At 38.1% G+C, this 27681-nt stretch overlaps 2 protein-coding genes across 3 annotated transcripts in view; both read right to left on the bottom strand.

The window, feature by feature from the left end:
- Nucleotides 1–5736, bottom strand: part of LOC134530807 (cerebellar degeneration-related protein 2) — a 145497-nt gene extending 139761 nt beyond the window's left edge. The window contains exon 1 of the mRNA XM_063366023.1: nt 5547–5736. Coding sequence (XP_063222093.1) covers nt 5547–5622 — 76 coding nt within the window. The 5' untranslated portion in view covers nt 5623–5736. The remainder of the gene's footprint in view (nt 1–5546) is intronic.
- A 6101-nt stretch (nt 5737–11837) lies between these two features.
- The window catches only part of LOC134530810 (SWI/SNF-related matrix-associated actin-dependent regulator of chromatin subfamily A containing DEAD/H box 1 homolog), a 51683-nt gene continuing 35839 nt past the window's right edge, over nt 11838–27681 (bottom strand). The window contains exons 11-15 of one of the 2 annotated variants that reach the window (XM_063366031.1): nt 26884–27114; nt 25468–25679; nt 23446–23628; nt 21716–21822; nt 11838–16538 (exon numbers count right to left, since the gene is read on the bottom strand). In XM_063366031.1, the coding sequence (XP_063222101.1) occupies nt 16438–16538; nt 21716–21822; nt 23446–23628; nt 25468–25679; nt 26884–27114 (834 nt within the window). In that variant the 3' untranslated portion in view covers nt 11838–16437. Of the gene's footprint in view, nt 16539–19736; nt 19897–21715; nt 21823–23445; nt 23629–25467; nt 25680–26883; nt 27115–27681 lie in introns of those variants that run through there. The other variant, XM_063366030.1, reaches the window with a different exon arrangement.

Genomic DNA, 27681 nt, shown 5'->3' on the forward strand with positions numbered 1-27681 from the left:
CAATTCCTTGCCGAAAGTCAAGGCAGGGAGGTTACGGTTTCGAATTCCAATGAAAGGTGGCATCATATTACTGTCAGAAGTTTACTCGTGTCCCCTCCCCCCATATTACTACTACCTCTGGCGAGATCTCATCACCGGGTTAGGAGCAAGACGAGTGTTCGATTACACTCCAAAATATTAAATCAAAACATTTTTTGCAGGATAAATTACTGCCAACTTCATTACTTTCAAGTGCAGATGAAATCATCGTTTCAATGCAGTAGTTTGTAAATTGACAAAATCACAAGAAATTATAAACTAGGGTCAAACTACCCCAACGCCAACACAGAGCGAGTGCGTTATGACACCGAGCTAACAAGAACCACGATTGGTGATGTACGGTGAAGCGTACAATCGTAAATGGATCATACCGTCTTAAACATTTCAAGTGAAATGACAAGACGTCACTATGTTGGCGATAGTCCATCATTGAATAATCTAGTTTGGGGATGATGAGCAGGTATTAAATTCTCGTGTACGTACCAACTTATCTGTAAAAACAAAAAGAAATATCGAGAGAAGTATATTAAATATTTAGTATTGTATATGCTGCATACTAATGCATTAGTGTTTTATGCTGTGTCGTGTTTAAGTTTTATAATACGTTAAAAAAAAGAAGACACTTTTAGGACTGCGTTTGTTGATTTTTCCCCCTTTACTAATGGTCTTGTCACACTGTCAAACTAGTGTTTCCAACACCTTCCAAAATGTCTCAACGAAAACGTCACTAGCGCAGCCATGTTTGTTTGAAAAGTTGGATGACTTGAGTTTCCATCTGTATACAGGACAGGTTCTAAAATATATTGGGTTTTGGACGGAATCAGCCGATCAGATTCGTACCATTGAAAAGCGAAATAACGTCCGTTTCCATCACAGCGAATCTTCAAAATGGCGAAGAACACAGAGGTTATAAAAATGAAATAATTTAATGTTTATATAATGTAGAGTGGGAAATAATTTTATACGTAAAAACGAAATGTGTATTACTTAAAAAAAATCAGAGAACATTATATGCATTATGCAACGAGAATTGATGTGCGTTAATTTTATAGAGGTTGTTCAAGTAAATAAATGCACAAAAATCGTAAGTTAAAAATTCCCATCCAGCCTTGTGTGTGGTGAATTGATTTTCAAAATAAGATAAAAATGGTAACGTTTAAGATAGCTCAGTACATAAAATAGGTATTAATCGGTGGATGAAAAAATGAAGCCATTGTTCTTTCAATATTACCATTCCATCTATTGTGAAATTTAGATGAAGACAAAAATTAGAAAGTGTGAGAGGGCCTTTATTACTTTGCTCAATAGTCTCTTCTCACGAATATTTTTCTTTAGAACTCGCACCCATATATTTTCCGATCCATCATAATTTTTTTAAACTGAAGAAATTAGAATTTTTAAGTAATCTTGCAAAATTTACCGCAAAAGTATTGATGTGCACACTACTATCAACATTTGTCACAATAACCAGATCATGCACAATAGTGTGGCCATCGTGTGTGTGTGTATATATATATATATATATATATATATATATATATATATATATATATATATATATATATATATATATAAAGAAATACCACTCACTGACCAGTTCTCTGGAACTTTAAGACCTACGAACTTGAAATTTGGCAGGTATGTTCTTGTGTTATGAGAATTTACTATAAATGGATTTTATGGAAATCAACTCCTAGGAGGATGAACGGGGCAAGGTAATGAAATTTTCAAAATTCGATTCAGTTTAATTATATATAACGAGCAGTACGATTGTATTGAAGTACGGGGTTATCAGCTAGTATTTCAATGTAAGTCAATACAGGTGATAATTTTGACAGAAAAAAACTTAAGTTTTATTACCACTAAATATGGCTATTTGCCATTTAAATAACAATTATACATAAAATTATTTTTGGGTTGTCGAAAAAAAAAAATTTCCGCTCTACATTCAAACCATACGTGTTCACATTATTTCGAGGTTGGTTTTAGCAAAGGTACTTACTTCAGAGAAGACCTTGCCCCTCCAAGAATGACTTTCCCCCTCGGTTACAGCGACAGCCAATCAGACCGCGTAGCGCTGATAACGTGGCGCGTACGCTCGCGACGCGTCGCCGAGTGATGCGAATGATGTCAACAACTGTCTGAATTCCGGAAATGTTTACCGGTACCGGTGCATAAATAAACCATTCCTGGAAACTCAGGTCACAACACGAGTAAGAGCACGAGGACTTTTCACCCTCTTGTTGCCACGTGACTTCTACATTCACGTGTTTTTGCTACAGCTATTCACTGGGGAAAAGTTTCTTTTTTCCACGAACAATTCTGAAAGCTCACTAAACTGCAACCTGCACCAACGGTCTCTCCCTTGTAATCGGCTGCCATTGCCGTATTTGGCCGGACCATGCAGTACGCATTTGCTTCTGCAAAAAAACATTGTGTGCCGACAGTAGACATGTACCTGAAAGAAACTCAACTAATCGCGAAACACACACGTGATGCTTAATTGTTTCAACAAACAGCTAAGAACTGAAATCTTCTCACGAAAAATACATGCTGATGTTCATTATAAAGGTATTCACGCTATTTGACTAAAACATACCCAACTTGAATCGAGTAAAAAAGAAGGAATCCCAAACAATATTTCCACTTCTCTAGTTACAATATGAAACGAGCAAAAATGTGCACTTTGGGTCGCTGTATTAAAATTTTACCAGTGGTTGAAACTGTTACGACTACTACCCGGGAAACAAATTGTACTCGCACTCCTGCTGAAATAGTAACCAATAACCACTGCCTGTAGTCAGGGGCGCAACAACTAAATTTCCAAAAGAATCATCAATCACCCCTATTGAAAATGGTGCTATTTAAGCAGTTTTATTATCTAAAAATTGATTACACAGCACTTTCTTTGCCCCCATTGTCCCCACTTCAAGATTTCAGAGGGGGGGGGGGGGGGGGGGGGCAAAATATCCTTGCCCCCCCCCCCCCCCTGTTGTTGCGCCCCAGCCTGTAGTATTTATTTCAAACTTGTTCAATAGAATCACGCTTACAAACTACTCCCTTCGGCCACCGCATAAACAAAAATTAAGTGGTCTAATATTATTGCTACTCCCTTGCCAATACTGTGTTTTAAATGAACGCTGAAATCTTAAGTCAAAGCACGAAACTCAACATTTTAAAATTACTTACAATATTCGTATATTTTTGTTTGAATCTAAAACAAAAAAAAAATAGATGAAGTGAATCAAGAATTAAAAACATTATCAAAATATGTATTAGTAGTGTAATCAACGCTTAATATAGTTCGTTTATTAATAGAAACTTAAAGAATAATCTTAGTATAGATACCATAACATTCAAAAAATTGTTGGGTCAACACCTGCCTGATTAACCCCCCCCCCCCCCCCCCCCTCTTTTCAGAGGAGCATGAAACTGTGAAATCGGAACACTGCGTGATTTTTACGAAGATGCAGTTATTTGAAATCACTTATTGGTCTTCGTTAATTTGAGTAAATGTTTCGTTAAAAAGTCGGTAGATTTCTTCCAGAAAATTTTGACAGTGTAGCAACTAGAGGTGTTCCTACTTCACATTCCTCTCGTGCTCAAGGAACAAGCTGGTGTTGAAGACGCACAAGCGACACCCACATACCTGCCGTGTTTTAAGTTTTATTTTTTTGAACTGACCAATAACATTCTGTTCAAAGCGTTGAGCATTTGGCACTTTTTTTATTTGCCGTTAATTTAAGTATTGCAACATTGACGTGAAACTGATTTTCAGCAATGGAATGTGTTTGCATGTAATATCAAAAACTCGTCCCCCTCCTCCCCAACATATGAACATGCGCGTAAAGCAGGCAATATCTTAATTTTAAACCCTTAAAGATAACCGAAAGGTCTCAGAGTTCTTATATCATATCTTACATCCATATAAACAAGTTCAATTTAGTTCATTTCAAGTTTATTTGACATCGAAAATGGTTGAAACTGATTTTAACGCACAGGTGAAGAAGAAAAATCATATCTCTATTACTAACCAACCTGAATTACGGACAATTGGTTGTAGCGACGATTTTCTTCGAGGCGAGACGTCATGGGTTGTTTTACCATAACGCATCACTGAACAATTTTACCATAGGCAAAGTGGTGACGAATGATTTCAAATTATAAGGCTACCACTCGAAATTATCCTATAGAAGTTGCATTTCCAACGAAAACACTGCAAGCACCTTACACGTAGAAACGTAAAGACATGCAATACATAGTTTCTTAGAGTACAAAACGAGTGTCACATATAACCTTTTTGCGTTCGGTCTTTTGTGAACCTTTCCGGGGATTTTAGTGCGTCTGTTGCCGTTGCGTTGGTATCTCGGATTCGAATCTCAACGCATCCTGTCTCGTGCGCTTAGCCATGCGGGTCCGTTCCGCAATCACACAATGCCGTGGTAAGTTTACTCAAAACACGGTAAACAAACTGCACGTGGAATGCGGACAATGCGTTATTCAACTTTAAAAAAAAAAAAAAAACATTTTGTGGTTTTAGGTCGGCGCAATCTAAGAAATTGTTTCAGTGCACCAGTGCATACCCATCACTTAAAAACTTACAACTTATTCATTTAACGTAACTTTCATACTAAGTTACACTAGGGTGTGTCTCATTGGCTACCAACTTACCTAAATATGTTTACGTAAAAAGCAGATAATTGACGTACTTACACGTAGCCACAAGAGTTAATTTGCAATTATAAAGCAAAAATCAATTTTTTTTCAGAATAAGCATATTCATAATTTTTTCTAGTTAATGCTCGTTGGAAGCATCACACCCCTTCGAAGCCTTGCACTTTGGCGAGACGAGGCTTGTCGTTCGCCGCATTTATGCATTCACAAGAATGACAAGTCGAATCGCAGGGCAAATGTGTAGTCAGTTCACTCTTCATTCACTTCGTTCTTCGTCTCGCCGCTCATCGCGCTTATGAATTTAAAACTTTTTTTTTTTAAATTCTACTTAGAAAAAAATTAATGGTGTTGAAATTTTGTTTAATCAATACTTAGCAAGAAATTAGCGGATGCAGCCACACACTACGAGCGTGTAAACGGTCATCCGCGCTGCGGGGACGAACGCGCGAATGTGTCAATGCGGTTTCACACGTTCCCTCGACGTCCTCGCCTCTCGGACCGTTTCGGCGCGCTGCAACCAACGGCGGCTGAGCCACCGTTTTTATTTCAAATTTCAAAACAAAAATAATTTGAATATAATTTACTCAGACATCCGGTGCCCGTTGTTGACAAGAGTAACGGTACTATATGCTGCAATCGATGGTAGCTTAATAAAATTCACGGTAGTTGGTGACAACTGCAAATAATCAAGTAGCTTACTAGGGCCCAAGGTAAAGTTGAGTGCATCAACTTACTCTCCACCCTCGATGGGTAAAATGTAGCCTCGTGGGCTCAAAACGCTAAAGGAGGGGGGGGGGGGAAATAAAAAACAAACAAATGAGTGGCGGGCTCACCCTCGTGGGTCCAGCAGTCGGTGCAGTGCTGGCAGAGCGCGGACCAGTCCAGCTGCAGCTCCTGATGCGAGGCCATCCTCGGCCCTGTACGCACGACACACAGTCCCTCCCTCCCTCCCCCCCTCCCTCAGGCACGCACTGCACGCACGCACTCCTACGATCCTCACGCAGCGCGCTCGCACGCCAGACTGGCGTCCGTGCTGTCGCTGGTCGCTCTTCCCCCGGCCACGCGCCTTTCCCCTCCCGCGACGGGCAGCGCGCCGTCCGATGGGGCACCTTCCCGCGCGCTCACGAGTCGCTGTTTGGCCTACCCGGGCACACGTACGGTGTGCAGAGCTTCAGGAAAAACAACGCGGTTTCAAAACTACTCAGATATCCGAGTGGGGTCTGCTTACGAAAAGCATTTAATAGTTCACTGAGCGCCGAAAAGTATGTACTTTTGATTTTGTATCCAGTTTTTAAACTGTAGTTTTAAAAAAGTTAAAATGGCTCAAACGCATGTTTTCAGAGTAATTTTTAGGTGTAAAACAACCAGTACAGATTCTAAGCACTTCAAGGGACTTGCACTACTCCTTTATCATTTCTCGGCCACATAACGTCACGGTAACCGCTCAATTTTCACAGTTATCCTGTGACGACGAGAAGATTGCGCGTCAGTTCAGAGCCTTGCCCCTAGAGGCTATACCGCGCTAGAAATACCAGCGAGCGTCGCGCTTATCAACCCACTTAACAGCTTCCGCCCACAACCGTAACTAATTTTATACTAATTCGGCGATGCTGTCTGTATCTTGTACCATAAGGATGTGTTATAGTTAGCTTCTTTCATTTTAGTACCTGAATTTTCCGTGTCCGGGTGAGAGCCCGTCTACAATAGTCCGAACCTGTGCGTGGTCCGTGTCCTTATCCGAATGTGAGTGACGTCACATTGTCTCACCGAAAACTGCCCTGTCCACAATTGCGATGTCCGATGTCCGAATGTATTGATTTCTAAAGTTGTCACCAGAGCGCAGTAAATTTGCCAAACCAAATGTTTATGTTTATTGTTTTGATGCTTTGTAGTTTGAGATTGAACTTATGAAAGTTTTGGGAGTTCAATATTATATATTTATTGAGTAAGGCAAAGTGGCAAAAGTAAATGCTAAAAAATGAACTCGCATCACACTGCCAGAAATGTATTCGTGTGTACCTTCCATTTCCTTCAATAACAAAAACAAACACCTCGTTTTCAAACGGTAACCGGAAGTTCAAATATCGTGAGTGTTGTGTTCTTTTTCTGTGTCCGAAGTACACAGGTTGGGACAAAAAGTTCAAATTGACGAATGTCTTCGGACCAGGTAGGTTCGGACCTTCGTCCACTTGACACATGACGTCAGAGGGTCACGTGGACCAATCAGCGACGAGTGTCCTTCGGACACAGTTTAGGACATTGCTATTGTAGAAGGGCAATAACTAGTAATAGGCGAAGTACTTTTCTTTGTAGGAGTGTAGGCTCACCTAGCAGTATCTACTACTGTCTACACTATCTTCCTGGTCGAGACCTGTCGACCATAAATAAGTTAGACCAGGGAGTGGGATTAATTGATTTATTTCACCGGCCACCGAGGACAGGGTTACCAAGGGATACATTTATGGATATAATATGTATTAGGAAGTTAGATAAAACAGTAAGGCCTCACAAGGAGACTGGAGTAGCAAGGCGGGGTACGCTGTCTGTAACGGCAATTCTAGATCACAAACTTGTTTATGAAGTTTATTCCAAGTTTTGATATTGGGGGATTCAAACAATAGATGATTAATATATGCCAGTACATTACTGCAACTACAATTGGGCGTTTCGTGGTTACCAATTTTATTTAAGGCTAAGATCCTGAGTTTCAAAATTAATTAATCACAAAGTAATCAACATAAGTACTAGGTTAATGTAGTCAGTCAAAATAACACCTCGCGGCACACTTAAATGAGTTTACAAATGGAAATGGTGATGGTTTCATTGACCAAAAGCCCTGTTATGACACTGTACCTGGTTGTGCTTTACTTTACCAGGCAACTGTCTCGATTTAAAGAAGGTATATGAAACACACATTAGGATGTGTTTACGGTGAACACTGAACTGGCCTCTCCCCCGCATACCTATGGCATCTTGGGTGAGCCAAGACTCACAAGCAGACTGCATATGCTCTTAAGTTTGTTGGATTACAAACCACTCACACAATGCCCACAGCCACGTGATAAAGGTATTTCACTTTAAGTGAGTCGGAGTTGCATTATGATTAGCTCGTATTCTAAACGAGAGTACGGTGATGTCACATAGGCGTGCGCACGGTAGGTGCCACAGGTGCCTTGGCACCACCATTAGGGTTAACGTTATATATATTTTTTTTTTTACAAGCAGAAATAATACACACCTTAAATAGCACCATTTTGCGCTTTCAAATCAAAATTTTTTTCCGGGGGAGGAACCCCCCCGCTTTAGGCTCGGGGTCAATGAATGATAGGGCTGTTGTGTAATCTGGCACCACCACTACTGAAGTCCTGCGCACGCCTATGGATGTCACGTGGTTTATTGTCAAATTGACAGTATTATTTATGGCGTCACTAAAGACTGGGCTACATTCGCAACAGTGCGCGCCCAGCACAGATGCAATGAAGTGGATGTATACATATCGTAGCAGCCACATTGGAAGATATAGCACACGTACGTCGCGACGTACAGGTTATTGAGAAAATTATCCTCTCTGCGCTGTGCGCCGATTTATGTTCGCGGCCAATCAAGACACCTTACGTCAGCGGCATAGAATAACTGACGGTTGTTTTGAAATGTGCATTTCATTTCAAAATAAAGATGAAATAATTAGAATATGTATTTATTTGAGTGAACATTCTTGTAGTTTATTATTTTTATACATTAAAACGGTTACTTAAATGATTAGATTTTGGTAAACAATTGCTTCTGTAAAAAAAAAAAAAATAATTGTGCAAGTCTTTTCATACTCACCAGTGATATGTACATAACTAATCTCAGTTACATAGAGTAGTTACAGCAACTTTTTTTTAGCCCTACTCCTTCAGTTTACAAATTTTTCTAATACTTATGCTGTCTGTATTCTCACATGTACTCTGCTCTGTTTTACCCATCCCTGTAAATTAAAAATGAATAAAATCTTCTGTGGTGGTGTGGGGAATTTGGAATAACACCTAAGACATAAAGTGGGTTGAGGTACAGTGCACTCCCTAGGAAAATAAGATTTTTTAAACATTTTAAAGCCAATTTAAAATCAAATTTTGACTATAATTTTCTATTTTATCTTAAGAATGTTTAATATCCTTTTCCTGATAAATTAAACTTGGGTTAGTTGTATAAATTATAGCGATAAAATTCTGGTGAAATTATGACTATAATTATAAGGAAATATAAATTTGAAAGTTTTTCTCATGTGAAATCATTAAAACTTGATTGAAATTGAAAGGTATTGACCAAACTTTAAATTATTTAATGTGACAATTTGGTTTTCTATTTTTAACTTTAAGGTCAATAATTTTTTTACATAAAGAGGCAAAAAAGTAAAATAAAAATTGATTTGGCCAGTGTGGAGTACCTATGTATACATTTTGTTATGAGTGAAGTCATACCATTTATTTAGTTTTCTATATAAAATGTTGAGATCAACATCGTCATTGTCAAACATCGACACTTTTTATATAAAAATAAAAAATAAAAAAAGTAGCTCAAATACATTTATTTTGGTTGGCTTTATTGTATCCAAAAGTAGTGTGTTCTCACCACATTAACTGTACTGATTCCAGAGTAAAATAAAAAAATTGTTCTGGTTTTATTAGATTTTGTAGCTATCAAGTAAATTTGTTTTTTGATTAATCCCCGTCTCAGGGTCAGTTTACTGAAAGCTCAGTAGCTGACGGGCTGGTGGTTCTGGGGGAAAGTCTTGTTTAGGCAGGGTAATCACCTGGGCCTCTTCCCACTTGCAGGAAAATTCCAGTGCGCAGGTTCACATTCTTCAAGACTCTGACCAGGAATTGCACTGCACAGGGTAACAGGTTCTTTAGCATTAATTTAAAGAGACAGTCTGCCCTGGCACCTTTCGCTGCACTTCCCACTGCATTGAGAGGTCACAAATTTCAGCACCAGTCACATACTCCGTGGGTTTTAACCATATGAAGTGCTTTTCTAGGTTCAGTACTTGAATTTATATTCTTCTGATTATGTAGCACAGGGTACACAGAAAAATAAACGTTTATAATGTGCGAGCAGGTATGTACATGTACACACATACAATTCTGGAAGTCAATCCTTTTTAATTTTTTAATTTTCAACTGTTAATACAAAAATATCTCGAAAATTTATATGTGTTTTAAACATAATCTGCAGAAAAGTTTTCATGTTTTAATATTTGAATGAATATTTTTTGAGGATAGTAACAGGATTTCAACTTACTGAAAATTATTAGTCTGTTTTGTGGCAAGGAGGCTGAATCATAAGATTTATGTTGAGCAGATATGAAATCTCACACTCAAATTGAGTGTACAGTTACTTATCAAACTGCTATATAAACAAACAACTTATTTAACCAATAAAATCAACACAATAACTGTAGATCAGTAGGCTTCAGTTTTACTTACTAGGAATGTTGTACAATACATACTATAAACTTTTAAAGTTTAATTATTAATTTATGAAAATAGCCAGACAGCTATTTTGTTTTAAGAGACTTCGTAAGTCATTCAGAGTAAACCACTAGCAGGTTAAAATTCATTTGCATCATTTTTTTTCCCCTTGCTTGTGTAACCTCTCATGTAGGACTTGCGAACATCCCGTGACTTCACTCAAAATCGATGAACATTAACATTCTGAAGTACCTCCAGATCTAAGTTATGTCTCTGTATTATTTGGGATTTGGAAGATGATATGCTGTGCTTAAATTCTGGTAAAATTATTTATCTGACCTGTTATTGTAATATTTTTATTCACTATGTTAAATAACTGTAGCCTACATCTACATTTTGAAGTGAGTTCGGATAGATACTTGAGGATTGTGTATGTTATACCACACCTATGCACTGTTTCATGTGTGTCCATCAAACACTATAAAATTTCCATATCTTTATCTGTAAACGGGAGATCTGGTAAGAAAGGCGATGGTTTACATTGTAGTCAACAGGTAAAATTTGTTAGCACTGACCCTGTTGAAAATTATCATAACTAATACAGAGGATTATTTATGAAGTAATGGCAAGCTGGACAAAAAAAAACATAATCATTAAAATTCTTGGGGCTTGAGTGGCTCACTTTCTTAAAGGTAAAGATTTTTTTCACAGCATATGTGCTGATGACGACACAATTTCATAGCATTAAGGAATTTGTCTCACATCTCTAATATGAATGAAATACTGAATGGCACACAAGAGCGAACCTAAAAATTATTTTCTTTCAGTATACAAACAGTGTAAAATGAGGTTCAAACTTACTAGCCTAGTTTCATTCCCATCTATTTAAACACTCAAAAAACTGGCTTCTTCAGTTAAGTTATAAAGAATTTTAACAGTATCACCAAAAACACCTGGCCAGGTGGATGACGTCTAGCTGCGCAAGAGAGCTAAGGGCAACACCGGCTCGCACATCACATGCCGCTACGCACAAGGTACCAAACCAGAAATTTTTTCCCCAATGTGCCTCATTGGGAACCCGAACCCCTATTCATTTACATACACGGTCTAAAATCTTTTGCACAGCATCAGTTGGAAGATTTAAAAAAAATAATAATTGCTTTATAATTAGGTGTAACAGCTCCTAAGGCTAGGTATCACAAGAAAAATTTATGATTTCATTTTCACGGCATTAATTTGCTCCAAGGTCTATTTCTGCAATTTTTAATATAATGGGTGCAAATAGCCACAAAAGTCATCATGATTTAAACAATAAAATGAACTTTTACCACCATCATATTACACTCAGCAAATATTTGATGGTGGTAAAAAATTCACACAACTCTTAGTATCGCAATGACTTGTGTGACTTTCTACAGCTCAAAAATAACTTTTGGTAAATGTCTGGTGAGAAAACTCATGACCCAACATTAAATGTAACTACGCTATTGAAATAAGTAAATTTACAGGAAAATCCCTTGATGAATAAAATTGGCAAGATATTAAAACAACAAATTCTTCATGTGAGACCACACATTTTTGCAAAACGACTACTTTCAGGACAATGTCACAGCTGCCTTAGTAGATATTCATGTCCAACAGTTTAAATTCACTACTGTTAAATTTTTAAAATAGAAAGAAAAACACAGTCACAATAAGAATTCTTTATTTCTCATCATACCAAGTCTGCACACAATTGCAAACTTTGCATTACAAATTATGAGCAGAAATAAGTAGCACTTAGTTTCATTCTAGTTGCTTGAAAAATATGGGCTTCATATTAATGTACATCAAAATACTAACATACTAATTAAATAACTACATAGAGGAATGATACAATAGCCAATTAACAATGATAAATTGCACTGCAATTATAAAAACTGTTAAGAAGACTCTTAAAAGTAATACCGCTTTAAAATTATTTCTTGCTGAACCACACTAAGAAAATACTTCAGTACTTAAAAAAATAAGACAGATAACAAATTCTTGTAAAGAAGGAAAAAAACAACTACACAAAAGTACATATTAAAATACCAACAAATGAACTTTAAAATCCCATACTATCTCCAACATTAATCCTCTCAGAGAGATTCAGTGACAAGAGTTAACTACAATGAAATCATGAAAGACACAGCTTAGTATATATTGGGTTTTTTGCTCAGACAACTCTCTTCGAAAGAGAGAGAGAGCGAAGTACTAAACAGAGCAATATTCAATAGGGAGCATCCAACAGACAAGTAATGAGGTTTCTCCAGCAGTCTTCTTATACACAGACCATCATACCCAGAGGCGCACTATATGGTTCAGGGCAACAGTGGGTCGAGAAATTTCCAAACATCTGTTTCACGTTGGTAGTTCGGCAAACACTTCTGTGATGAAGGACTACCTACTTAAATAACATGCAAAATTGCACTGCAATTATAAAAACTTATTGTGAATTCAACTCAATATTCAATATTTGTACATGAACAACATACGCTATTTGGAATCCCCTAATACTTGACTTATAAAAACATACATTAGTGATGTGAAGGCTCTACTATCTATTTTCCATCTCTCAGATTTGTTCTAGTGGCATCTTTATTTGTCTAACAAGACTCCTCAGTTCTTCAGAGTACTGTGCTTTGATCACAAAGAAGTCACCTCACGTGTCACTAGAAGGCTGTGGCTGTAGCAGTATCCAGTAATATGTAGAAACCACTGATTGACTGTTGAGTGAATTTTGATTTACGGCTTACCAGTAAAAATCGTTCAAGTCGCAGCTGCTCAAGGAAAACTTAAGTATCTTTTCAAAAGAGATTAAATAAAGAATAAAAATTGAATATTTTTTGCACAACAGTGTTGGGTGAATTTAGGTATGGTGCAGACAGAATCCCATCCCTGGCCAATAAGAGTCAAGGTCGCGGCATGCCTACCTCTACTAGCACCATCATCTGTCTGTGTATATTCACTGCTGCTGAGAATAGCAAATGTTGAACTCTATTTATTTTAGTGTGCTCTTTTTTATTCCAGTCGTTGTGCAATGTTACTTAAAATAAAAGGTTAATCAGTAAGTGAGCCAAAATCAAGATTTTATGGGTTTATAATTAAACAAATTTTGTTATAAATATTTTAAGATGATATTGTTTTCATGAATATTGTACACACCACAAAAAACATAATATAGGGAAAATCATATTTTATTTACATTTAATGTATCAAAACAAGACTTCGTGTTGCTGGAACTACTAAACTTAAATAATTTTTTTAGAAGTGGTCAAGAGGGAAATAATTTTTATATGAATTATTGTGTGGCTTTAATTTCTTTCTGGTGCTAACATTGTTTCAACATTGAATCTAACTTTTTCTCACTGTGTCACAGTATAATACTAATAATAATAATACAAATAAAAAATCTATATTAAATATGTATTGGAAGCCCAATTTTCTCATGAATTTTCTTGTGATGTGTTTTAAATATTGACTGCTTCTATTATCCTAACATAGTTAATCAAGTTTAAAAAAAAATAAATCAAATAAATTTTTGTATATAGTCCACAATAGTTTAAAATTTCAAAATAAATGCCTGAATTAAAGTTTTATAGTTAATTCTACTTTTTAATAGACAAATTTACGTAATTATGGTGAATTTAATTGTATTCTATGTTTTGCCTTGCATTTCGGTGTTATCACTTTTCACCATAATACAGGCTGTCTGAAAAGTCTTTCCCTGATTACACAAATTTATAACTTCGGCTAGACGTACGATAAAAATATGAAATTGGTGTCAAAATGTTAGGTTATAGCTCAAGTTTTTTTTGTTATAATTTTGCAGTAGGTTTGAAGTGTCTGAGGTGTGGTACCCAGGAAGCCGGACATGATAATAATCAGGAGAAAGCGCAGTGTCTCCTGTGGTACCACGAGACACCATCACCAATAACAGTGCAGAGAAACTTCCAGACCACATATGGAAACATTCCCCCTGATGTCAAGAGAATTAAGACTTGGTATGAGAAGTTAAAGACCACAGGATCTGTTGCTTCCGAAGTCTGGTCGACCATCAATCTCAGCTGAAAGGGTGGAAGCTGTGAGACAGTTATTTCTGCGAAGTCCAAAGAAATCTGTGCGAAGGGCCTCACGTGAATTACAGATGCCAAAAAGCTCTCTCCACGATATCTTACACAAGCGTTTAATGTTTCAAGCATACAAAGTGCAAATTGTTCAGACTCTGTTGCCCAATGACAGTACACGTCAATATGAATTTGCGGTTGAAATGTTATCTATCACGTATGGAGGACGATAATGGCTATCTCCAACGAATTGCCTTTTCTGACGAGGCGACCTTTTTTGTCAGTGGAGTATTGAATCGCCATAACGTGCGCATTTGGGGTTCACAGCCCCCTGGCGAGGTGATGGAGTGTACCAGAGGAAGTCCAAAAGTGAATGTTTGGTGCGCGCTATTGCATGACAGAATTATCGGGCCATTCTTCTTTACTGAGGCAACCATCACATCTCCAGTGTATTTGGACATGTTACAAATTTATGCTGTTCCTCAGCTGCTTGAGAATCACCCCGCTTTCATGTTTCAACAAGACGGTGCACCACCTCATTGGGGTTTGGAGGTCTGTGCCTATCTTGATATGACCTTTCCTGGACGATGGATCGGTCGTGATGGACCAACGGTTTGGTCTCCACGCTCTCCTGACATAACCCCATTAGACTTCTTTTTATGGGGTTATGTCAAGGACGAGGTCTACCGAACACATGTACCAGATATTGCAACCCTTCGACAACTGATAACCAGAGTCATTGCATCGATCCCTCCAATGATGTTGGCTAATGTGTGGACGGAAATTGAATATCGACTAGATGTGCTACATGCTACCAAAGGTGCTCATGTGGAAGTGCATTGATGTTTGAAAAAAAACTTGGATAATGTCTCAACATTTTGTCACCAGCTTCATATTTTTATCTTACTTCTATCCGATGTTATGTATTAATTTTTGTAATCGGGGAAAGACTTTTCGGACACAATGTATAATCTTGCCTCTAGTGATAGCTGAAAAATGAATCTGGAAAATGGAACAAACAAAAGCTATTGTGAGTAAAATATTATTGTGGGTGAATGCGATATCATACAAGTTAATAGACTAAGGGCTGTTAAAAGATAAATATACGCATAAGGTATGTTGGTCAAGTTTAAGTGATGTAGAGCTGCAAACGTAGTAGCAAATACCTGCATTTCATGACAAGGAGACAATTATAAATCATGGTAGTTATTTTAAAGGTTGGTTTGAAATATATATTGAGCTTGTGTTACTTCCCCCATAGGTCTACTTTTAGAAAATTATCATTCTTGTATCCCAGTGTAAAGATGGACAGTGGCAGAAAGTAAGCACAAAGAATTATTTTGTTTACATTCTGATACTTCCTGCCAGGGAGGAGATTGCACTCTGCAGCTATTCCAAAGATTCACTTACCATTACTTTCAATGTCACACTGGTTGCAGTTAATTTATTAATTGGCAGCTGAAAGCAAAGATGTATGAATGTGTTGTTCTTGCTTCTGCCCGCACTCACTCAATACATACCACACTTTTCTTAACGCTTTCATTAAGCTTGAATAATTATTTTTTGTGAACAGTGGTTTTTTTTTTTTTGTGATAAAATGTGGATAAGACATAACGCAAGTTAAGTTATGTCCCCTGACAAACACATTTTAACTGTAAGTCTATAGTATATTCACTCAGAAAAGCTTAGTTGTAAAGATTTAAGATTTTTAAGACGTCTGTGGTACCGTGATTATATTTCCGGTTCTCTATGCCCGTGTAATGGCTGTGAACCGTCCTAATCAAGGACTGAGTCCCAGGTCCATCACATCACTAATTTACATAAGGTCTGCAGTTTTCTTAGAGTGCCAAATACACATTCAACAAAAATATCCATAACATAACAACACAACCAAATACTCAACCCTATACGAAGCATGACTGTGGTAAACATGACTAACATGAGACAACATGCATGAATGTAAAATTATACACACACACAGTATTTTTAAAGATTTACAAAGTACCCTTAAGTGTTCAACTCTCATAATGGCCCAGCTTGAAAATATATGAACATTCACAAAATTCAAACCTCAAGAAAGGTGTTTCTTTCTTTCTCTAAGATGCAATAGGAATCATGATTACCAACAATGCAGCTCAAGACCGCATTTATTACCTCCTAATCAGTTCACTTTTACTCATTTTTCACCTTGATTCTTCTTCACTTGTCACACCTCGCGCTCCATCCATTCCCAAAGTCTGCTGCAGCAAGGTAACCATGTTTCTTGTTTGTGTTTCTTCATTTTCTGCCATAAAACACACGAAAGATTAAATGATTAGCTGTTGCCTCTCGAGGCGTAAGCATCGCTCCCGCAGGCTGTGGGCTGGGAGGCCATGCTACTTTTTGGGACCATCGAAGGCTGGCAGTGCATGGGTGCTTTGTGAGCTATTTGCAGGCGACAAAGTAGTGTCATCTGCTACCAAATGGACCTCGCTGGTGGCAGATACGGGATCTCATTATTAATCTACTAAAGTGACTGAATAACCAATAGCAGTCCACGGACCACTGGCCTGCTTGGGGGGGGGGGGGGGGGAGGTTTGTCATTATTATAGCTATCTACAGTGAAAGGCAAACTGGATAAAGAACGGCACGCAGCAGAAAACAGTCTCGCCGGCAAAGTCACTGCAGGGGATCTCAATGTGCCCTGGATGTGAAGTGTAGCGGACTACGGGCTGGAAACTGTAGGGCCGTGGAATACTGTGTGCTGAACAGAAGTGTTGGAGCTCAGAGCCGAAGAAAGCTAGAACCTTCGGTCGGGGCCACTGTGGGAAACAGTGGTAGCCTTGAGCGGTGTGACCTTACAGTGACTTGGGTATTTTGGGGACTCAGGGTATGCGCCCCTCCCCCCACCCTGATAATGAAAGGTAGCCAGGTGAAGACTGCAAAGGAGTAATGGTGGGCTGTCTGGACTTTTGTGTGCTAGCAGTTTGAGCTGGTTTATTGGCTCGGCTGCCAACTGCCAAGAGCACTTGTGCTCTCAGCCCTTCTGCAGCTGTAGATGTTGCTGGAGCTTATGCCAAGTGAATATCTGCAGCTAAGCTTTTTTTTCTTACAGGCAGCTGACTGGCAGCTGGATGGGTAGACTAGAACAGACTCCCATCCCCCTGGGATGCATGAGCCACTGGTACTAATACACAGGATCACTCAACACTAATGCGGACCACAAGGCCCACATTTCAAACTCCAACATGGCAGCTTTTATACCTAGACCTATACTTTTATGCACAGACCTTTCCCCGTAATCCAGTAGGTAACTGTTTGCTTAATGCATGATGATAACTGATCACAGCAATACCCAGTTCAGGGTTTTCCTTTTGTCTATACAGGACTTACTGGGCCACAGTAGTTATATTTGGCTAGGGAAACCAAAGGGGCATCAGCCATGGTATCAATCGCTGCCATGATGGGCCAAAAACCCTAGTAGCAGAAGATGCATGTGATCTTTCCTGCATGGTTAAATCCCAGCATGACAGGGTGTATAAGCTTTAAGCCTGAAACACACCTAGGTCCTCACCTAACCTGGACCCTTCCCACACACTTTTAGATTAATTTATGCTATGAAAAATAATATTTCTGTAGTTGATTGGTGTTTGGAAGACACCACCAGGCAGCCAAGCTAGCTCACCGCAACACTCCCAGCTTTGGCAGTCGAGCCATTAGGACAGACGTCTGACCACCCATGGCAGCTTCCATCGAGAAGAGCATCAAGAGTTTGTATGAGCCAATTCGTGACCCGAGAGTCCGCCGTAGCCGCAGTAGCGAGCGGAGAGAGTCGTCTGACCTAGGGCACCTGCCCAGCTATAAGCAGAATTAGTAGGGAAAGTGTGTTGGTTCCAAACCAGTCTGTAATGGGAGGCTGTTGCATCCAGCGAATAAACTAAGGTTACTTAAATCTCGAGTATTCATTTTATTCATTTCAGGGCTGGGGAGACGAGGAGAAACCCTACCCTGCACAACATCTGCACTTGCACCAGACCCATGAGGAGGATATCATCATCAACGGCGACCTTCAGAATGAGTCCCCGCACACCAATGCTATTCTTGCAACGAAACAGGGACAAGAGACATACCAAGCCCACCCCTGGAACTTTCATCGGCACCCAGTCTCAGGCATTCTCGAGGTTCACCCCCGGAGAGAATGATTCCCCAGACAAGGCCCCGTGGGTCTACGAGAAAGCCTGAGACTGTGCAGCAGCAGAGTCGTGAGGGAGCGTGTCTATCCCTAACCCACCCTCAACCTTTTTCCCTGCACCCAGCCCTTGGGAGGCAACCAGAAGACACTCACAGAAAAAGCCAGCCACAGGGCTTAGTCAAGGAGGTTCACAAGAACACCCTGACAGCCAACTACACAAGATCCCTTGCTTGGTATGCTCACCCAAGATAATTTGCCCGTTTCCCCCCAAACCACCAAAAAAAAGACAGTAATTCAGGGTCAATAGCTCTCCCTTATTCACCAGAACACGTCTTAAAAGGCAGCACCAATTTACTTTGACATCTAGTGGCATCAAACTTTGGGTCACGTCAGTAGACAACCAACCACTGCTGACCCCAAAGAAGATAAAAGTATTCCCACCTATTTTGGGGGATTAGGCCTCACCATTTTGCTATTTAAAATATTTTAATACCGCTTGCATTAAAGCTTCCATGCTAAATGTTTTGGTTTGACATGGCATAAGACTTAGCTTTGGGAACTTGTTAAAGTCAACACTTGTGAACTGGTGTGATTATCCCCCAAGTATTAGTTGCCTGCGTGAAATAATAAGTTATTTTCTCGCTGTGATTCAGACTAGAGCCTGTTAGTAGGCAAACATGTGATTGCAAAAAGGTATAGAAGGCCTGAGAGATATGTCTTACGTCTTGATATAACAAAATTTTGGGATAAATAGTTCAAAATTAGATTTCTTGCAAAATAAAAAGATGGAAAAATCCAAAGGTGCCAGATTACAGAATGTGCCAAACCATAGTATACCGGATTTAAGATGAAAGACCTTTCTCCACAATTAATGGAGAGATTAAGTTCTCGGAAATTGTCAGTTAAGAAAAAGTCCATTAATTAAATCAAGTTTCCCTAAAAGGAACAATGTTAATGTCCCCAGTTACATTCCTAGACCTTCCAAAAATGCCTATGCAATGTAAAAATTTACGGCCAGCTTGTGACTTGCCGGGCGGCATGATGACATGTTGCAGCACAGCCAAAATTAAAAACATTAAAAGCTTGGATGAAGCAAGCGTTAAGTTTGTAAACAGATTACATACCTACCTAGTTCGGTGACTTTGTCAAAGTGGGTGGCCGGCCCGTAACTTCACCAACTGTGATCTCAATATATCTTACTGGTCAACCCGTGCGGAATTCCGCAGTGCGCACCAAATCGTTTTGTGTGGCATTCAATTCTTTCAAAATTTGGGAGAAATGACATTTTGAAGAATAAAAAAAGTAAACGGGTTTGGTACAAAAGAAGACATGTAATTGAACACATACAAATAGTTGTTACACATTTTTTTTTACAGAAGTATTATATTCAAACATATCAATAATATACACGTTTACAAAACCTCTTTAAATACATTAAATAGAAGTTGAAAGCTCCTCTGTGTTAATGAACCTGCAATGTGAACAAAGAATTTATTCAAGTATTATTGTGACTAACTGATGCTATGAGAAGTAAATGTAAGAGGTTATGTTTGTGATACAAATATCAACAGTAATTTCAAAAGTACTTATAAGAAAAGTCTGACGTGCCAGAAGTTTTGGTTAAGTGGTTTTTTGGTTAAGTTGAAGGAGCTTCTAAGATTGCTTTATCATATGTTCTGTTTATTATGACGTAAGTGCAATTTAAAAAAGAAATATGTAAACGCTGATGTTTCAAGTGGATATCCAATCAATATTTATCGAATCTGATTCGATACCTATAGAAAAATCGACGCATCCATTAAAGGACTTCTTCTTAGATGACTTTAAACCTCAAATTTAAGAGAAGCGGTACATTTTTAGACAGTGGGTCTATTTTTTGTCATTAGCCGGCACGATAAGCTTTAAAATGAGGGGTAAATCATGGAATTTGATAAAGCAATAAGGATGATCTCGCAGACTGACAGAAAAACAGGCTAGAGAAATAATATATAAGATTGAACAGTGTTTCATCCTTCGTCTAGCAACTACTACACTCATAAATATATAACAGTTGCACGGCTGTGAAACTAGAAAATATTGTCCCCAATTATCCTGTGGTCATGTTACGGTACGGTGACAGCAACAGTACTGTTTGTAGAGGCACAGACACACGCCAGACTAGTGTAAACAAAACCTTTCAAATTCCTTGAACAAATATTTTCAACCTCTTGGATAAATGTACTGGCCACAGCACTTTCACGACACTGATATATGTAAATCCGCGTGAAATTTGAGCGTGCAAGTGACAAGTAGTTGTTTCCCTTCACATGCGTTTGAGGAGTAATGGTTAACAATTTGGCCCGGAGGGCTGGGGAGCCTAGCATCAAAGCTTTTTCCTTTTCGTAGCTAGAGGTAGATTTATTATGTTTTTTCATCCCTACTGCTACATAATAAGATTCCACTGAACACAACATAACTTTAAGAATTTAATCTATATTTATTTAGGGTAAAAAACCCCTTTAAGCACAGTGCCTGTACAACTAAGGACTACTGGCTGGCTACAAAAATGTTTTGATTTTAAAACTGCTCAAGTCATGTGTCCATTACAAAAATCTTTCAAGAATGTGTATTTCTGAAATCAATTTAAGGAATGAAATACTTGGGACAGATTCTTGAAAGCACTCAAGGGACTTGCATCACACCAGTATCTTCATTCCTCAAATCTCAGTTTCCTTATGCATAACGAGATAAAGCCTTGCACTTAGAGGCAAAACTGTGCTAGAAGTACCAGAGAGTGCTGCAATTATCATCCCGCCTCGCTAACACAGATACACCCCTGAATAGGTGTGGGCCCCTAAAAGAAAACATGACAAAATGGCTGGGTTGGGATTCAAAACTAGATCCACTGGGATGAAAATCCAGTGTTTTACAACTGCCACCTCGCTCCATCCTTGAGACAAATAATAATTTTTAACTCTATGTACTGTAAATGAAATCATATTTCCTACATCAACCAAAACAATAAAATGTAACATCTATGAATTCACCAATGATGCAAAGGTTGATACATACATATTAGACTTGTATTAGAAAGAATAGCTGCACAATAAAAAAATACTATATACGTAATAATTTTAAAATAAAATAAGCAAGACATGTAATTTACCTATGATTGGCAATGATTTGATCAGTTAGATACAAAACAGGATCATATACATTCACAAGTTCTATCAATTAGCAAAAGTGAAAGTTTTAATTTTCAAAACACTGCCACTGCAACTGGTTACAGGCGAGTGAGGGCACACACTCACCTCCCGGGTTGTTAATCTCCTTCTCCAGCCTCAGCTTATCCAGCGCTATCTTGTGGATCACCTCTTCTATAGTTCCCTCGCTGAGCAATCTTATCACAGACACATCCCTGGAACAGAGCGCACAGGCTCTAGTAACAACTGCACACAGCTCTCAATGCTCTCAGGTCATAGGCAACATCCAACACTGTGAAGTGAGGTTATGTAATCCCCACCAGCTCACACTCATAAAATACATGTTATTTTCACAGAATTCCTCAGTTTTTTTTTTTTTTTTAAATCTGAAGTGGCAACTGTGGTTTTAAATGATAATCAAAACAATATTTTGTTGTGAGATGTATATGACAAATTATTACCAGAAGCCAGTTTACATCAATTCTAACAAGAATGGATCAATTCATAAATCACCTATTTACTACTACGTACCAATTTCATCTTTTGAGGTTATGATTTAAATTTCACAAATCTTGGATGTCTCTTTCCAGTTATAAAAACAATAACTATAAAACTAAGCCTGTAGAAACATTTAAAAAATAATTTCAGTTATTATTTGTCAACAAATATATATTATAATGCATAATTTTTGTATTGAATTTTCATAAAAATTTTTTTGTTCATTTGGGTGTGACCACAACACAGTGATAAACAGAGTTCCAAATGTCTTAGCAAAACGATGTCTTTAATCAAAATGCAAAGGAAAAAAAAAGTTCTATAAATATAACAAAACAATTTACTAACAAAATATCAAATTGCATTAACATAATTACAATGAAATTTTTTTCAAGCAGGAAACAATTTTTTCTTTGTGGCTGGCTAAAAAACAAGCACTAAATCCAAACATGTTAATGTCACTGAGTTAACAAAGATTATAGCAAAACGATAAAATCAAAATAATTGTAGTTTTATGCCAGTTATGCTTTTAAAAACTATCCTTGAGTATGAGAAACGTTGATGTAAGTATCAGATATAGTATGCATTTTTTTCAAAAGTAGGCGATTGTACATTTCTGGTGCATTAGTTCTCTTAAACAGTCAATCACTTATCTTCTTTGAGAACAGATTTTATTGGTTTACCACATTTATCTGTTTGGCAGCTTCAACCTTCAAGTAGGGGAAGTTTGCATTTGACATTTTATGTAAATGTTCTGAATATTTATGAAATAAACAGCAGACTTACTCATAATGATTTTTTGAGTACATTTAACTACTTGAGGCTCGATAATCCGGCATAATCACTAATCCCACACGGTCATTGATAAAAATTAAGGAGTTTTTAAGGACCTCTTTAAGGATTTAAATGTCTTCAGATACACATGTAAACCAATAGATTAATTTTTTACTGATGGTTTACCCGTAAAACTCCTATTATTCGGAAAGGGGAAAAAAAACCACTGCTTCACTATTGAAAAAAGAAATGCAGGCACAAAGAGTATTTAAGGAGATGAAAACCATTGTGAAACACTCACTAATTGCATGTGTAAAATATTGGTTCAGAGTACAAAACAAAATAATAAAAAATACACACAACACAATATATTTTCAATTTTGAAGCAACTTGAATAACATGTTTATTAAGGTGTTTAATAGGATCCATATTGAAATTTAAGGATATTTAAGGACCCTTAAGCAATACACAAAATCAAATTAATGAGTTTTAAAGGGAAATTAGGGAGGCTTGGTCCATAAAAAGATATCTTTTTGACTGCATCGTGTACTGGGCAGCCAGCAACTGACCTAGTCTGCCCCACACGGTGGCAACGGTCCTCCGCCTGCTTGTCGTTGTACGGGTTGAAGTCCACGTCGTGGATGATGACGGTGTCTGCTGCAGTCAGGTTGATCCCCAGGCCCCCGGCACGCGTCGACAGCAGGAACACCAAGATCTCTGGGCTGTGGTTGTACTCGTCTATCAGCTCCTGCCTGCGCCACCACTTGCGTTACAACACCTCGAAACAAGAAGACTTGAGTACATTCTTCGACATTTGCATTTCCCCGTTCAGCAAACCATGTTTGTTTTTGCCCACAAACTTACCTCTATTGAATAACATAGTGTCCCCAATATAAGTCAGCAAGTTTTCCTTCAATTTATTAAGAAAAATGCACACATGACTTGTATCTGGGCATTTCATGCATGCTGGAAATATTTTTGAATTTTAGATGGATGCAAAACAATTTTTATAAATAACACAAAGTGATGAATTTCAAGATGCTTTTCAGCCGGGAATATGCTGCCAGCAGAGAAAAAAGTGGAATCAGCAGTGATGGCGATAATAATAGAGACTACGATTGTTGAGTTCTTACAAACCAATTTTCAAGTTTACAAATTTCATTTGACTAAATATTTTTATAATTTTGGTGTGAAACCCAAACTTGTAAAGATATTTGTATATTAACTACGTTTGAATATGTGTAATCATGTTCCCAAGAAGTACATTAGATTACTTGTAAGCAAGTAAATTTTTTTATGTTTTCAAATATATTACATCTCTCTCCCCCTTCTCAAATTTTAAATTGTAAACCAATAACTCGGCTCATACACGAGTTGACTTACATTGACGACACTACACACTACGTACTTCTTGGCTTCTAGGTTGAGGTCAGTAACCTGTGGAAATGATGGTTGAACAAGCCCACCACTATTTAAATATAGCAGAGTCCCACTAATCCAATAATCCGGCTGGATCAAAAAAATTTAGGGAGAATAGTATTTTAAAAAACTTGAATTTTTCATATTTAAAATTATTCTTTTTATTTCTTGACCCAATTATCGACTTGTTTAGTGATTTAGTGCTTTTAACGTGTAATAGGCTGTGTTATGTGACAACTTAATGCTTATAAAGACGTATTTTACCACCTGCTGTCGCATCACTGGAATTATTTGGCTAATCCAAAAATTTGTTAATCCGAACAGGTCTCTGCCCCAATTTGTGTGGATTAAAAGTATTCCACTGTATTTAAAACTATGCCATAGATTAATCACAGAACACTAAAAACCTAATTTTATCAACACAGAAAGTTGGGTACAGATTGAGTATTATCTAGAATGATTTGTTTCCCCATAAATTTGAACAGAACCAGTATTAGCACATTAAAGACTATTTCACCAACTACACAGACTTCTACTGATTGGCCAGTCCCTCCAATCATAGAGCACACCATCATTTCCACGGACATGGCCGCAACTCAGAAGCTAAGTAGTGAGTGACTCTGGCCACAAAGAGCTAGACTTTCCTCTACTCATAATCTGCAAATAACATTCCCACATTTAACATCGACATCTGTTGTCGAACTAGTTTACATTTGGTGTTGCCATTTGTAAAATCGATACCTCAAAGTGGTGTGTCTTTTTTCTCCAGAAAAACAGACATTTACATACATACTGTGTGTTATTTGTATTTCTCTGTGTTATTATTTTTGCCAGCAATCCTAGCATGCTCTGCGCTGACTGCTACACTTTCTGGGTACAATTCTACAATTTGTACTTCCTTTTTCCACAGCAAAAAAGTCTGACTTGTGAGAAAGACTCAGAGAACTTGGCTTGTGAGCTATACTTTGACATTTATGACCACACACAATACAGACAGACTCAGGAACTTTGTGGAAGGAATTGCTTATGGCCTACAGTATTTGCCTGCAGTGATTTCGGGAACCCTTGGAAACCGAAATCAAGATGGCCGGACGGAGATTAGGACCCAGGTCTCTCGAATGCGAGTCTTGCCAGCGATACACATCGCTCTAGGCACAGCTCACGGCACCCACCTGACGGAGACAGGGGTGCTGCCGTCGAGGCGCAGGAAGAGGTAACCCTTCAGCCGCAGGTATTCCTCCACGATGTCCAGCATGATCACGAACTGGCTGAAGATGAGCACGCGGTGGTTCCCCGCTGCCAATGCCGGCAGCATCTCGTCCAGCTTCGAGAACTTGCCCGACTCCAGCACCACTGTGTCGGGCAGCGTGTAGCCGCTCAGCCTCTGCACACGCCAATAGTACTCCTGATCACACTCTGCAGTGTGTCGTACAAACCAAACCTGTATGTACTTATGTTGAGCACATTCAAGGGAAAAAGCTGCTCAATACTTTAGCCTACATTCTAGAGATGGTTATGCTGTATATCACAAGTTCTATGAAGCTTCAAGGTTGGTTAACCTGCCGTTGCTCATCGGACAACATCTTGCATGTCATTTGTGAGTGCGCCTGTGAGAAAGACGTTTCTATGATTATCAAAACTCTGATGGATGTTAATATAATCATATATGAAATCCTACATGTTATTTTATCAAGTGTTATCACAAATTATTATGGTATTTCATTTACAATTACAAATAATAATGTAAAGCTGAAAAAATCAGCATTATAATAATTAATTACACAAGGACACCAACAAATTAAATTTTGTAAGCCAGTGGGGTTTTCTGTTGGGCAATAAATTTACAGCCATTGCATTTTATTTTAAAATAACACAATTATTGATATTAAAGCCAATACATGTAAATTATATCAGTCAAAGAATCATAACTGGGCTGTTAGAATACATTCCAGGATTTGGCTGTAATGAATTCAGGAAACCACAGGAAATCGGAACCATGACAACTTGAATAGAATTTAAACATGGGTCCTCTGGAATAAGAGGCCAGGATATAAAAGCTGCATCAATTGAATCATTGTAATTTACAATAAAAAAATGAAGAAAAAATGAAGATGGTGATGCAGTTAGAGAGGAGTATGAAGACTCGCAGAGCGTTTACAAATTACGAAAAAGAAGAGGAAACTGGAATACTGGCCACAAAAAAGTTCCCAAATACAAAAACAAACAGTAATGGTGCTGGGCGTCAGAAAACTTTAATTTCCACCAGCTTTTGCTGACTTGTAAATTTTTTTTATTCCTTTACTTCTGTTTTTAGTTACACATTAAATATAAATAGTTGGGGACAGTCTATTTAATTATAAGAAAAAAATAACGTTAAAGTTTTCAGATTTATAACTTAAAAATTGGTACGTTCCTGCCAATATAATGTATGTTTCTTACTATAATTTACGAATGTTTATTGTATGTATAAAAAAATCACACTGCAGTGTAAAACACGTTGAAAGAAGGTTTTTATTAAAATGTTCTAAAAAGTTCTGAGGTTGGTTCACCAGGTATGTGCAGACATCCTAATGCAGTCATACAGTTACCTTGTAGGTGCATGCCAGCTGGTGGATCTCGAAGTCAGACATGAAGTGCAGGTCTTCCAGTATGTACTGAGGGTTGGTCTCCTTGTACTGGGACTCCACGGCCAAACGCGCTGCTATCTCCACCAGGTCCCCCTCCTGGTAGTGGTGCCTCAGTAGGGCAGGGTGGTTGGCAGCCTTGCGCAGGTCCGTGATCATCGATATGCCGCTCGAGCTGATCTTTTTATCTTCCCCCTGCAGGCACCACGCACCAATCCCTCTCAGCCCCTGCAGTGCCAGGAACCATACCTGCATCTTCATATCTTGGAAACTAACTCAGATGCATCTCAGCTTGCACTGATACTATGAATAAGCAAATATCCAATTGGTTATGAATATTTAACTTTGCATAAATCACAAGTTAGTACAGTAAAACCCTCGGTATGACAAACTTGAAGGGACTGATATTATGTGTGTTTGTTATAGCGAGGTTTCTTTATATTGAGGTGAATTCAAAACCAACGAAGAAATGATTTGATACAATGGGTTTTTTCTGTAGCCATCCTTATTTCAAAAAACACAGAAGTAATAGTAGGTACTCAGTATATAGATACAGTATACACAAAGTACTTACCTACTTTTTAATACATGCTACAGAGTCCTCGAGCAGAGCAAATGAAGATTAATTAAGCAAATCAATCAGATTTGATTACAGTACATAAGTATACAGTAGAACCCCGATTTAACGAAGTGCTATGGTTACCGAAAATGTTTACTCTAAATCGATGTTTCGTTAAATCCGATTTACCGATTTTTAATGAC

This window comes from Bacillus rossius, chromosome 3 (assembly GCF_032445375.1).
Source record: "Bacillus rossius redtenbacheri isolate Brsri chromosome 3, Brsri_v3, whole genome shotgun sequence".
Taxonomy (NCBI): domain Eukaryota; kingdom Metazoa; phylum Arthropoda; class Insecta; order Phasmatodea; family Bacillidae; genus Bacillus; species Bacillus rossius.